The sequence below is a fragment of the Trichomonas vaginalis genome, chromosome I (genome assembly GCF_026262505.1).
Source record: "Trichomonas vaginalis G3 chromosome I, whole genome shotgun sequence".
NCBI lineage: Eukaryota > Parabasalia > Trichomonadida > Trichomonadidae > Trichomonas > Trichomonas vaginalis.
This window is the reverse complement of record NC_067203.1, coordinates 2,440,924-2,453,319: the sequence shown is the minus strand read 5'-3', so window position 1 is coordinate 2,453,319 and position 12,396 is coordinate 2,440,924. Positions and strand designations below refer to the sequence as shown.

General features: G+C 33.0%; 7 protein-coding genes and 1 pseudogene across 8 annotated transcripts, besides 5 other annotated features; 2 read left to right on the top strand and 6 right to left on the bottom strand.

The window, feature by feature from the left end:
- Window positions 1-580: 580 nt before the first annotated feature.
- Window positions 581-707: a mobile genetic element.
- A 256-nt stretch (window positions 708-963) lies between these two features.
- TVAGG3_0915220 (cellular component assembly) lies at window positions 964-2,342 on the bottom strand (the record flags this gene model as incomplete). Its single annotated transcript, XM_051251971.1, has 1 exon — window positions 980-2,335. One exon carries the CDS (start codon window positions 2,333-2,335, stop codon window positions 980-982), a length of 1,356 nt encoding a protein of 451 aa, XP_051077545.1.
- Window positions 2,343-2,414: 72 nt separating this feature from the next.
- Window positions 2,415-3,075, top strand: TVAGG3_0915210 (uncharacterized protein; the record flags this gene model as incomplete). Its single annotated transcript, XM_001298411.2, has 1 exon — window positions 2,428-2,775. The coding sequence occupies one exon, from the start codon at window positions 2,428-2,430 to the stop codon at window positions 2,773-2,775; it is 348 nt and encodes a 115-aa protein (XP_001298412.1).
- Window positions 3,076-3,138: 63 nt separating this feature from the next.
- On the bottom strand, window positions 3,139-6,060 carry TVAGG3_0915200 (annotated as a pseudogene). Its single transcript has one exon — window positions 3,981-6,060. A coding segment is annotated over exon 1 (2,080 nt).
- Window positions 6,061-6,197: 137 nt separating this feature from the next.
- Window positions 6,198-6,309: a mobile genetic element.
- Window positions 6,310-6,916: 607 nt separating this feature from the next.
- Window positions 6,917-7,956: a mobile genetic element.
- Window positions 7,957-8,510: 554 nt separating this feature from the next.
- Window positions 8,511-12,396: part of a mobile genetic element that runs on past the window's edge.
- Window positions 8,756-9,190, top strand: TVAGG3_0915170 (uncharacterized protein; the record flags this gene model as incomplete). The annotated part of the gene is made up of 1 exon (XM_001296950.2): window positions 8,756-9,190. The coding sequence occupies one exon, from the start codon at window positions 8,756-8,758 to the stop codon at window positions 9,188-9,190; it is 435 nt and encodes a 144-aa protein (XP_001296951.2).
- TVAGG3_0915160 (uncharacterized protein) lies at window positions 9,344-9,580 on the bottom strand (the record flags this gene model as incomplete). The annotated part of the gene is made up of 1 exon (XM_001283088.2): window positions 9,344-9,580. One exon carries the CDS (start codon window positions 9,578-9,580, stop codon window positions 9,344-9,346), a length of 237 nt encoding a protein of 78 aa, XP_001283089.2.
- TVAGG3_0915150 (kinase C-related family) lies at window positions 9,629-9,859 on the bottom strand (the record flags this gene model as incomplete). The annotated part of the gene is made up of 1 exon (XM_001296952.2): window positions 9,629-9,859. One exon carries the CDS (start codon window positions 9,857-9,859, stop codon window positions 9,629-9,631), a length of 231 nt encoding a protein of 76 aa, XP_001296953.2.
- Window positions 10,118-10,903, bottom strand: TVAGG3_0915140 (uncharacterized protein; the record flags this gene model as incomplete). Its single annotated transcript, XM_051251970.1, has 1 exon — window positions 10,118-10,903. One exon carries the CDS (start codon window positions 10,901-10,903, stop codon window positions 10,118-10,120), a length of 786 nt encoding a protein of 261 aa, XP_051077544.1.
- Window positions 11,672-12,396: part of a mobile genetic element that runs on past the window's edge.
- On the bottom strand, window positions 12,158-12,394 carry TVAGG3_0915130 (uncharacterized protein; the record flags this gene model as incomplete). Its single annotated transcript, XM_001279404.2, has 1 exon — window positions 12,158-12,394. The coding sequence occupies one exon, from the start codon at window positions 12,392-12,394 to the stop codon at window positions 12,158-12,160; it is 237 nt and encodes a 78-aa protein (XP_001279405.2).

The following is a 12,396-nucleotide window of genomic DNA, read 5'->3' as shown; positions in this document are numbered from 1 at the left end:
ACATATAAGAAAAATATCAAATTACAAAACAACTTTCAATATCATTCGCATCAAATTCTATTTTTTCATAATTATCAACTACATGTTATTATATAATATATGTCGGCGCATATTCCACTCTATACAAGTGTCAGACACACTCACACAAAGCTGTGAGATTCATACCTCTATCAGTAGGACTTCTCAAATCAAGAACACATATGTTTCACTATCGCACATCTGTGTAGGATCTAATTAACCCTTTGGACTGGTACTTCAAAATTTGATAATTTGATAATTTCATGTGATATCATCATTTGCCTTTAAAACAACTGTGCGTTAAACTAGACACGTTTCTCTATCATAATGCAAAATATCAAAGTTTGGGAGATTCCCAAAGTGTCTGAAACTGATCATAAGGGTGAAAAACCGTTTTCCAGAAGTTGGGAACGTAGGGAATTTCGGATTTCCTAAAAATAAATGAAAACTTTAATATAGAAATAGCATCTGATTTTAATGCGATTGCACAAGGATTAAAAAGAATTTTGGAAGGCATAAAAATTTGTGATGTTTACAATTTATTTTGACACTCAATAAGCTTTTAAGGCCACACTTACGCCCATCTAACTTTAATTCAAATTTTTGACAACTGGCGTGAAGCATAATTGAAAATCAACCTTAACCATCTGAATTGAAAGCCATGTCATAGGGGCGTAAGTGCACCCTTAAATTTCTTTTTTTTCCGTTGGAAATCTAGAAGTAGATTTAAAGCGACTTATGAAACGTCTTATATAAATTAGATACTAATGGTCTAACGTTTCACAAAATTATAAAGGAAGAATAACTACTGGTCTGGAAGAGAATTCCCATTCTAAGTTTAAAATGACTATATTTCCATTTGAATATTTTTAATTTTATAAATTTGATAGAAAGGAAACCTAATTTTATATAAAATTTTTAAACATAAAATATAGCTTTATTTACACCAATAAATGAATACTTATGCTTCAAACAATGATTCGTAATTCATTGATAGAGTTTCTATCTGTTTCGCCAATTCTTTATTAGCTGTAACGCATGATGTAGGTATCTTTGGCGGCGTCCTATTAATACCTAGTTCTTGAATATCTCCAATTTGTTGGAAAAATCTCGGATCTCTGATTTCTTCCGGCTGTTCATCATTAACATTGTTGCGTTGGCCCTTTATAAGTTTGTCCAAACGCTCCTGGATCTTCTGGGAATTCTCACAAGTCTGTTTTCCTGTTTCATAGAGTCTTTTTGCGGAATCTAAGTCATGGTGCTTCTCGAGGATGAGGCCAAAGTTGAGCCAAGCCTCAGGGATTTGAGCTTTTTGGTATATTGCCCTCTGAAAAGCAACAATTGCATCTTGATATTGTTCATTCTTGCAGTAAAGTACTCCGAGTTCGCACCAGAAGAGGGCGGAATCGCACCAATCGACAATAATGTCGCAGTATTTCTTGTAGGCGGACTCCATGTTGGAATTATTGAGTTCAATTCGGGCTAGAATGAATTTGAGGAGTGGATCCTTATCAAACTCTGGATGGCTACTGATAACGACTTGTAATTCGTTCAAAGAAGCTTTATCGTCTCTGAAAGATAAAATCCAAGTATATTGCTGTAAAACTTTAAGATTATTTGGATATTTTTTGACGAGTCTCTTGAATTCTTGTAGAGAAAGATCAGTTTGGCCTTCTAATAATAGTGTAAAAGCTCTTTGGAAAACAATATCGTCAGGCTTAAGATTTGGTGGTGGATTATTCAGTACTGCATCAAGTTCTGCATATGCGTTCGGGAACATCTTTTTTGCTCTGTAGATAAAAGCTAATCTGAGATGATAATCTGGAGCTAAGGCTGGGTTCTTTGTTATTTCTTTTGCATTCAAGAAGAACTTTAAAGCATCATCGTAGTATTTGAAATGCTGATAAACACATCCGAAACTGTACCAGAAATAAGGATCTTGAATTTGGTTGTTAATTCTTAATACATGTGAAAAAGAGGAGTATGCATTAGCGTAATCACTAATCATTAAATAACAATGACCGAGAATCATCCAGCTTGCAGAGTTATTTGCATTACTATTGACTTCATGTAAATTCGAAGTCATAATATCGCATATAATTTGAGTTCCTGGCTTTAATTCAGGTTCAGTTTGAAATATATCTGGATTGTTCGGATTATATGAAATTGTTTTACGTGAAGCGTATTCTAGAACATTTGGAGCGTTTATTTCTTTTGCTGTATTTGCAATGCTCGACCATACAAACTCAAAAGCCTTGTTGGCTGCTTGAATAGTATGCATCATCTCATTAGTAACTGAAGAAATATCAGATGCCATAAATTTTGATAAAAAAAAATTAGAAAAAAAATATAAAAAGTGACAACTTGGATATAAAAAGTGACTTTTAGTCAAATAAGAAAAATTCAAAAATGTCAAGAGAAAATTATCAGAATTTCCATTTTACAAGTCAACAAGTTGATGAAATAACTCGTATATTAAGACAAGTTCCTCAAGAAAAACTAATGTCTTTGGAATTACAGCCTTTGCCAAAGAAAGAAGTTCAAATTTTATATTTTCCAACAGTAAATAATAAGAATGAAACTCCCCAAACCGAAACTAAAGCTAAGGAGCCACAGCAAAATATCATTGATATTCCTCTGAACTTTGAAATCAATACTCCAAAATTACAAGAAAACAATACGAAGCCAGCAACAGAAAAACAAGAAGCTAAAAAGCAAGAAGATTTGGATTCTTGGTTAAATAATTTGTTGGGTTAAATCCCGAAATATTATTTTCTCATTTATTCAACATTATAAACGCTTTCTTGTTTGTATTCAAAACTATTCAATTTTTCCTTTCTTTTTTAAGAGATAATTCCCAAAGATATTGAATAAAATAATAATTATCAAAATATTGATTTTCATATTGCGATTTTCTACGCATTAGGTGAATATGATGTTGTTGCGGCTGTAGGTGAAAGAATCATTATTGTTGCTTTTGAGCCCCGATAAAATTGAATGAAAAAATTCCGACTTTTTTTAATTTGAAAGTCTCCTCACACTTTTCAATGCTCGATTTTTAAAAAACTGTTTAAAAATGGAGCTTTTATTGAAATAGTGTAGAGACTAAGAATTACTCAGACTTTTCAGAGGATTGAGTTGTCACTCAATCCTCTGAAAAGTCTGAGGAAATTCGCTAAATTTTCTTTTATTGTAAACCAATCAATATCATTTTAATCAATATTCTCCATTATGACGATTTTGTTGATTGTTTCAAAGATTATAATGATATTACAACTAAGTTGTATATGTTTCATATAACAAATGAAGACGAAATCAATGCTTTTTGTGATGAAATTAAAATTAAATTATTGTATAACTCGAAAAAATATTTCAGGGACCACTTCAAGGAAATAATTTCAAATGCAGAAAAATAGAACAATCGGTATAGGCTATCTTATTTGATCCTAAAGAAAAAACTGCTCAAAGAATCTTTTCTTAATGATATTTCATCCAATTACACTAGCTTATTGGAATCAATTATTGATGAAGACGTGAATCTATTTATTTCATTCACAGGACAAGATGAATTTTCTCCATTAAAAGCAATCAATTTTGATTTCATTCCATGTGTTGAAAAATCATTAAATATACTCGAAATATGCTGTTATTGCGGCTCAATCGATTGTTTCAAGTTTATAAGAACAAAATTTCATGCGTCAATTACAAAATTAACCTTAAGCATCTGAATTGAAGTCCATATCATATGAATGTAAGTGAACTCTTAACTTTTTTACCTTAGACAATTGGGATTTCTTCTTCACCCATGAATACCGATTTTTGAGAGCATTTCAGAAACCTGTAAATGACTCTTAAGGCTGCACTTACACCCATCTGACTTTTATTCAAATTTGTGACAATTGTTATACGACTGTGAGTGCATTTTTTTAAATAATCGTTTTTTTTTCATTATTAATAATTTTTTATTGATGCTTTTCCATATAAACATCCCAAATAGAGTGAAGAGCTGTCAACTGAAGGGGATCTCTATCATATGTCCTGTCTCCTGCTGAATATGCAGCTTCTTCAAGAACAAATGTGACAATTCCAGTTCGTTCTGAGTCGATTCGTTCAAATCCAACTTTATCGACGAACTGGAATATGTTTGATAGGCAGAAACAGTCAACTTGGACTTGGTGAAAACCATACTTTGAGTATGTCATGTTCCTGACAAACTCAAGGAATGATTTCACTGAATAAATAATCAATGAAAAGATAATTTCGGCTGGGTCCATAGAAATCTTCGGATTCAGGAATAATCTGCCGAATGTTGCTTGATGGAACATCTGCGAAATATCACTAGCATCACGAACACCATTAAATGTGGCTACATTCGATGAAGAAACAACAGTTTTTCTTGGAGAAGAAGTGCCAGCATAATCGGCAGGATTGAAAAGAGCTGCAACTCTCTGGCTGTAATCTTTGAGAGTAGTCATTAGGTTGATGGCTGCCTGAGATGGGGAGATCGGTTCTTCCTCCGGGTAGGAATTGTAATCCGACATGTCTTTAATGAGCTGCAAGTCAATTTGTTGCCTTGCAGCTGTGATAAAAGCAAGAAGACATTGCTCAGATGTTCTTTTGGCTGCAACAGTTAATTCATCTGATAAAGATGGAATACCTTGCTCGATATCAGAAATTCTTGAATAAATTCCCTTAATTTCACCTTCAGAAAGCCTTTGAGCTACCTTAGAGAGAGCAAGTACATCATCACCAGGCGTAGACCTGAATACTTCGAATAATTTGATAAGAGATAATTGAATTTGTATTGCAAGAGTCATTACGCATTCGCCGTAATTTGCTGAGTATGGTGCAAACTGTGAAATCAGATTTAGTATCGGTTCTGTTACAGATTTAGACAAATCATCTGCATTTGACTTAATATTTGTATTTAAGAATTCTACGGTTGTTTGATAGATTTTCTCTGTTACCCCCTCGATATATTTTACAATAACATTATGTGTGTAATCAGAAAGCTGTTTTGAAGTTGCAATCGGAGTTAATAAAGTATCAAACTTGTTTAAGTATAGGAAAGAAGTCATCTACTGAGAGATTTGTAAGATTAACGCCACTACTAACGAATTTGCAAACTCTCTCGAATGTGTTTGATGTAAAATCTGATAAAACCTTGCTTATTTTTTCTGAATTCTCGTTTTCCAGTGGAATAAGCTTTTCTTTGAATAGGGAAACAAATTCTGTTGCATTGTGAATCGCAAGTTGGTCGACTTGTTCAAGTAATTCAATTGGGCCGGCAGGTTTAGAATCATCTTCGAGTCTGTTGTCAATAATAAGGTATTCATGGAAAGCAAGTGAAGAACAAATAAGTTGTAATGAATATCCGAGACGTACTTGAAGAATTGCATATTCAATTGATTCAGAAACCGAAATATCTGTATTTACCATATGGCTAGAAATTTCGGATTTTATCTTTTCCATAATTTCTGTACATGTGGAATGAATACCCTGGAATGATGGAATGTTACTGTTATTTGTTAGAATTTTTTCGACTTTTAGCCAAATATTAACAGCCTTCTTGTAATTTCCTGTTTTTAAACAGTTTTTAAGTTCTTTGGGTAGATTCATTATGAACTTAACTCTTTCGAGAAGTCTAGAAATGCCGGTTAAACTAACAACTTCTTCTTTCGTTTTACCGTATTTGGTTTCAATTTCATTGTTTTTCTTTTGCATTTCCGTAAAATGCTCCTTGAGGTGATCAACTTGTGCACGTAAATCTACAATTTGTTCTTTAAATTCACTAACTGCATCATTTGCATGTAAAAACTTCTGATAGTTGCCATAAACAATAGTTTGAAGCTCGTTTTCATATGTACGAATCTCGGAGATGATTTGATTTTGAGTTGCGATAATGTTGTGAATTGATTCATTTTTCGTATTTTCGGCAAAATATTTATCAGAATTGAAGTTGGGAGAATCAATATCTGTTTCATTGTTTGTTTCTGATGTTTCTAGTCCGTAATATTGTCTTAGACGACGATTTGTTGACATTCAATGACTTGTGATATGAAAATTCATACGTTTTTCAAAAGATTTTTATGAAAACATAACTAACAGTCGCAACAAATTTAAAATTGCATTTTTATGAAGTCCAATTTTTTAAGGGTGCACTTAACCTTCAATTCGGGTTACACCCCTATGACATAGCCTTCAATTCAGATATTTAAGGTTAATTTTCAATGATGTTTCACGCCAGTTGTCAAAAATTTGAATAAAAGTCAGATGGGCGTAAGTGAAGCCTTAAGTACTTATTATTGTTTTAAGATCTTAGTTTGCACATTTCTTTTCTGCATCACATGTCTCTTGCTCGTTTGCATCTAATTCTTGCGTCAAGATAAACTGTGTCCATATATATAAGTCATTAAAAGCCTTGGAACGACTTTTTTAGTAAATATTTTTCATATTCTATCAATATGTGATGTAATGAAGAATACTGAGTAAGCTGTGAAACATGTGGGGGGAATGAAATTGTATAAGTTGTGTAACTAAATCGCCGATGAATATATATTCTTTTTCTATTCTAAACGTAGTTTGCTACCAATATTCATAACATATATTTGCTCAGTTAAAAAAAGATAACATTTCTCAATATGAATATTACCTCTTTTTGAACAGTTTACTTGAAATTGGTAACTCGAAACTATTATTTATATGTTCACACAAAGAGTTCATAAACGTAAATACGCGAAATATAGTGGAGAAAAGAACTCCGATAGTATTTAATTTGTTGAAATGAAAATAATCTAAGCTTAGATTGTTTGTGATTTGAAAATAGGGATATATCTAATATTAAGAAACATTATTTTGTTTTTGATGAAATTTTAGAAATTTCTTGATAAAAAATTAAGGGTGCACACGAGAGGATCATGTAAACTTCAGAATTTAGAACCTTATTTTTAAGGCAATTTCTTGGCTACCTATTTAGGCTCGAAAAGCAAAAAATATCAAAAAATACAACTTGACTCCATTATGACCCTTTCATGGAGGTAGTTTTTATCCGCTAGTATTTTCCCTTTGAATCTCTTTACAATTCGAAATCAAATTCAAATCTCAGTAGAAGAAAGGAAGAATCGACTTACTACGGTTGTAATACGAATAAATACATATATTTAATTATTTTTATTTACATAATAATTGTTTGAAGCTCATATTCCAACAAATTTTTAAATAAAAACATTAAAATGTTGAAAATGTTCATATATTTAATAGGGTTTTGGCACTTTATTGAGGAATTACTAAATACATAGTCGAACTGAACTTGATATTTTGAATTTTAAATTATTTATCAAAATTAAAATTTAACTTGAAATTTATAATTATTTAGTCATATTTTGCATAATTCTAAGTAGATTTTGTAAAAAATCAAGAAAGAAAAATTTTAACGTGCTTTATTTTTTCTTTTTATAATAATACATATTATTATATAATTAACATATTCATAATGTTTCACCCTTTCAAAAATATAATCCTCTTCCTCTCAAATAAACGTACATACGGGTGGCCTCTTTTTTCAAAAAATTAAAATTTGAAATTTTGGGCTCAAATATTAGAGATTTTTTCAACCTTCAACGATATATGTTGTCTATATCAGACCTCCTTTCTTTTTGATACTTAACATTGTTCCTAAATCTTAGCCGTTAAGGCTGTTCTGAAAATATTTTTTTTTCGAAAAAATTCGAAAAAAATTCTTAAAATTCAAAAATCCCTTAATTCCTGAGGATTTTGGAAAAAAGTTTTTACATGAACATGTGTATATTATATGAAGTATATTGATAAGGTAAAAATCAAATTTTATTGCATATTCATCGAGAAAATAAACTAACGAATCCCTCAAAATTGAGAGGGTAATCCTCCTCCTCTCAAATAAACGTACATACGAGGGCACCCTTAAATCAAGCTCATTTACATTTGAGCTTCTTCTTCTTGGAATGACCATCTGGTTCCAACTCCTGGTATGAGTTTTTCATATCTTTCATCACCCCAAGCGTTTTGAGCTTCTGCTTCTTGGAATGACCATCTGGTTCCAACTCCTGGTATGAGTTTTTCATATCTTTCATCACCCCAAGCGTTTTGAGCTTCTGCTTCTTGGAATGACCATCTGGTTCCAACTCCTGGTATGAGTTTTTCATATCTTTCATCACCCCAAGCGTTTTGAGCTTCTGCTTCTTGGAATGACCATCTGGTTCCAACTCCTGGTATGAGTTTTTCATATCTTTCATCACCCCAAGCGTTTTGAGCTTCTGCTTCTTGGAATGACCATCTGGTTCCAACTCCTGGTATGAGTTTTTCATATCTTTCATCACCCCAAGCGTTTTGAGCTTCTGCTTCTTGGAATGACCATCTGGTTCCAACTCCTGGTATGAGTTTTTCATATCTTTCATCACCCCAAGCGTTTTGAGCTTCTGCTTCTTGGAATGACCATCTGGTTCCAACTCCTGGTAAGTTAGTATCCCTATGATGGGTACGGAGGCACTGCGCGCCTTCTTACTCATCATATGTGAATTTGACACTTTACGAAACCAGTAACGTATATTTTACAACACAACCATAACACCAACTTAACCTTAAATATTTACAAAACCATCTGACACATAAACGACTTCACTAACGAATTCACTACCGTCCTCACTAAATAAAAAATAACCTTATTTTTATTTTTTTTAATTTTTTATTTCATTACAAAGACATGTCCGACTACATTTACTATGACTCTTTCCCAGAACGTTTCCGTGAACTATTCAAAACTCAAGTAAAACTGAGAAACATGCATTTTAACAAAGACAGACCCATTGACGATGAAAGAAACCCTGAATATATTACAATCCCTTATGACGCAAAGTTCATTGCATACATTCCTTATGGTCGCAGAGGAACGAAAACTATTTCAACAAAGAACAAAAATTATTTCTGGAGCGATGAAGAAAATTGCCTTATCTACATAAATGCATACTTAAATAAAGCTACATATTGTACAAAAGAAGGTTGGACTGGATTTGAGCTCTACATATACGACGACGATGGAAACAGACGCTGTGTATACCCATACGATAATATGTACCATTGTTTTCATCAAGCATTAAACGAATACATAGTCAGTAAGGGTCTCATTCCTGTTGAGTAGATATGATTTATTTTTGTTCCCACATTTATATAAAAATTAATGATATCACCACCCTCACACGTATGAAAACATAGCACAAAAATAAATTTAGGTGAAGAGGTGAGATCTCACCTGTTTTCTCACCTGTTTTTTCACCCTGTTGAATTCATTGCTTTATAACTCTCTTCCTTTCTCCAACTCTTCTAACTTCTTCTTAAGTTCAGCAATGTTGTCCTCATGAAGTTTAATCTTTCTCAAAATTCCTTCTTTATCTAATGGTTGCTTTATCTTTCTAAACTGAACTCTACCATCCTTCATAGTATGAATGTAAAAACCTTCTGGAATAGTTCCTGATTTAATGTATTCTACCAAAAACTTTTGTTTCATTGCTTCAGTGACTTTATTTGTCATTTCAATCAAATAAAAATTTTAATATTAAATAAAAATAACGTTATTTTTTCAGTAAGGAAACGCAGGAGTTTTACGATTTATTTGAGGAGTAGGTTCTGGTTTAAATGTTGGAGTCGGTTTAGGAGTTGACTTTTGAACAGGAGTTTGTACTTCCATAGGTTCAGGAGTCATTGAAGGTGTTGTTTGTGAAGGCGTTGGTTTTGGCGAAGGTGTTGGAGTTTGTTTAACTTCAGCTACTTCAGTATTATTTACAACATTTGCTTTATTTCTTTTCAACATCATAACTGCTCCTGCTGTAGCTAGCAAACCTAGTGGGAGACCATATTTTATATAAGGACTTGACCAAATGCTATTTTTGACAGGAGCTGGTGGAACACCTAACCTTGGTGAGACTGCTCTTTGCCATTGTGCAGCTCGTAAGAAATATTCAATAGGTGCTCCATAATCGTTTGGTAAAGTTTGTTTCATAGATGGTGAAGGTTCACGAGAGCTTGATGAAGAACTCATTTATAAGCTTTAAAAATAAACGTTCATCCTTTATTCCTCACCGTCGTCAGTTGCTAAGTTATAGTCGTCAAGTCTTATTATTGGTATGCCTGACTGTCTTACTTGTATTGCAAAGCAACAATCCCTCATAAATCCAATAAGTGGCTTTGGTACGTTTTCAGTTGCTAGTTCAATAGGTCCTTTAACAGACAATTTGTATGTTATTGGAGCAGTAGATGGTTGACCTTGCTGGAAGCAAAAGTCCACTTCTGTTGGAAAACCACATAAGAAATGTGTGTTGTCATAGCTATCCCATTTATGTTCCACACTACCATCATCCACCAATGACCTCATAACATCTTCATTAAATCCTATCATATCATTGTTTGTATTGCAAGCGTTCGCAACCATTTCATAAAATACAGGTCCATATGATTTTTCAGGTTCTGCAGGCATATTTCCATAAGCTCCCATGGAAAGCTGAAAATATTTAAACTTAGGGTTCTCAAAATTAACATAATAGTTGTCTTTCTTTCTAAATAGTGCCCAAATACTTTTAACATTAATAGGCGTATAAGCTGCTGTAAATGTTGCACTTGAACTATCTGTATTCTTTGAGAATGAACCGTCCATAGGAATCCAATCCATAACTTTAACAGGAAAACATAAAGCCTCGTTTGTATAATGTTCTACAAGTTCTGTATAAATGTTAGGGTCTAAAGAGAATGACTTTGGATGAATGAAACATTCATTAAAATCCATCTTTGTTCGAAATAGTTGCTGGGTTACAGTTGTAATAGTAACTGTTCCACTAGCTTCTACTGACTTCGTTATCATAGTGAATGGTTCATTCCATGGAACAAATTTATTTGTCGGTGGATTTGAATCTGAAGCAAATGCAACTTTAAGAGTTGGATTGAAAGCAATGATATCATTTACAGATATAGATGTGCATTGTAAGGCGTCGCTACTGAACTTTACTTTAAGCTGAATGTTTCCTGCAAAAGCTGGAATAAATCGAATAGCTTCTAATGGAAGGAATCTTCTAACAGGAATTCTTAAACGAAGCTTAAAATCAAATGATTTTCCTGCTGTAATTGGACCACTAACAATTTGTCCTGTTCTGCATGTTCCCGAATGACTCCATACATCTTTATGTCGAGTCTTTGAGAAAACATCTACTTTCTTTATTTGTTCGGTAGTTTGTGAGTTTGAAGTTATATATGCTTCTTCTCTTGCGTTGTCTTGAGAATATACGATACGACCATTTGCAAGGATTTGATATCCAGCAACTGCATAGAAAGCGTCATCGAAACCAATCCAAAATCCTGGTGGGTTTGTTTTATTGGAACCTGAACCAATTTCTTTATCTGCAATAAATTGACCTTCCATTTTATACGTAATGAATGTATTGTAAAGGTCCAACATATTTTCACCAGGAGGTGAGTTAGTATGGTTAACTTGGGTACGGCGGCACTGCGTTCCACCTTACCCAACTTAACCTTAAATATTTACAAAACCATCTGACACATAAATGACTTCACTAATGACTTCACTAACGACTTCACTAATGAAAAAATAAACGTTCTCACTAACGTTCCCACTAATGTTCTCATTTACAAAAGTATTGCAGCGCTTCCCATTGCTGTGCTTCACACAATAGTTCATATTCTTCAGTATCGCTGCTGTCACTCCAATCGTCAGAGTCAAAGTCACTGTCAAAATAAATGTTAGTAAGTTTTGACAAAGCTAATGAAACACGCTTACCATTTGTATCTATTGCTTTTATATATCTCCCATTATGTTTGTTGTCATAAACGCTCAAACTAACTTTACCCTTTCTCCCTCGTATCTGATAGAATGTATTTTCACGAGGAACGAAGAACAAATTCTTGAACTCATGACCGTTGTAGTTTGTTATCTCAATAGTTTTCGTCATTTATATAAAAATAAAATAAAAAATGAACTTAAAAATAAATGATATCACCACCCTCACACGTATGAAAACATAGCACAAAAATAAATTTAGGTGAAGTGGTGAGATCTCACCTGTTTTCTCACCTCTTTTTTCACCCACTTGAATTCATTGCTTTATAACTCTCTTCCTTTCTCCAACTCTTCTAACTTCTTCCTAAGTTCAGCAATGTTGTCCTCATGAAGTTTAATCTTTCTCAAAATTCCTTCTTTATCTAATGGTTGCTTTATCTTTCTAAACTGAACTCTACCATCCTTCATAGTATGAATGTAAAAACCTTCTGGAATAGTTCCTGATTTAATGTATTCTACCAAAAACTTTTGTTTCATTGCTTCAGTGACTTTATTTGTCATTT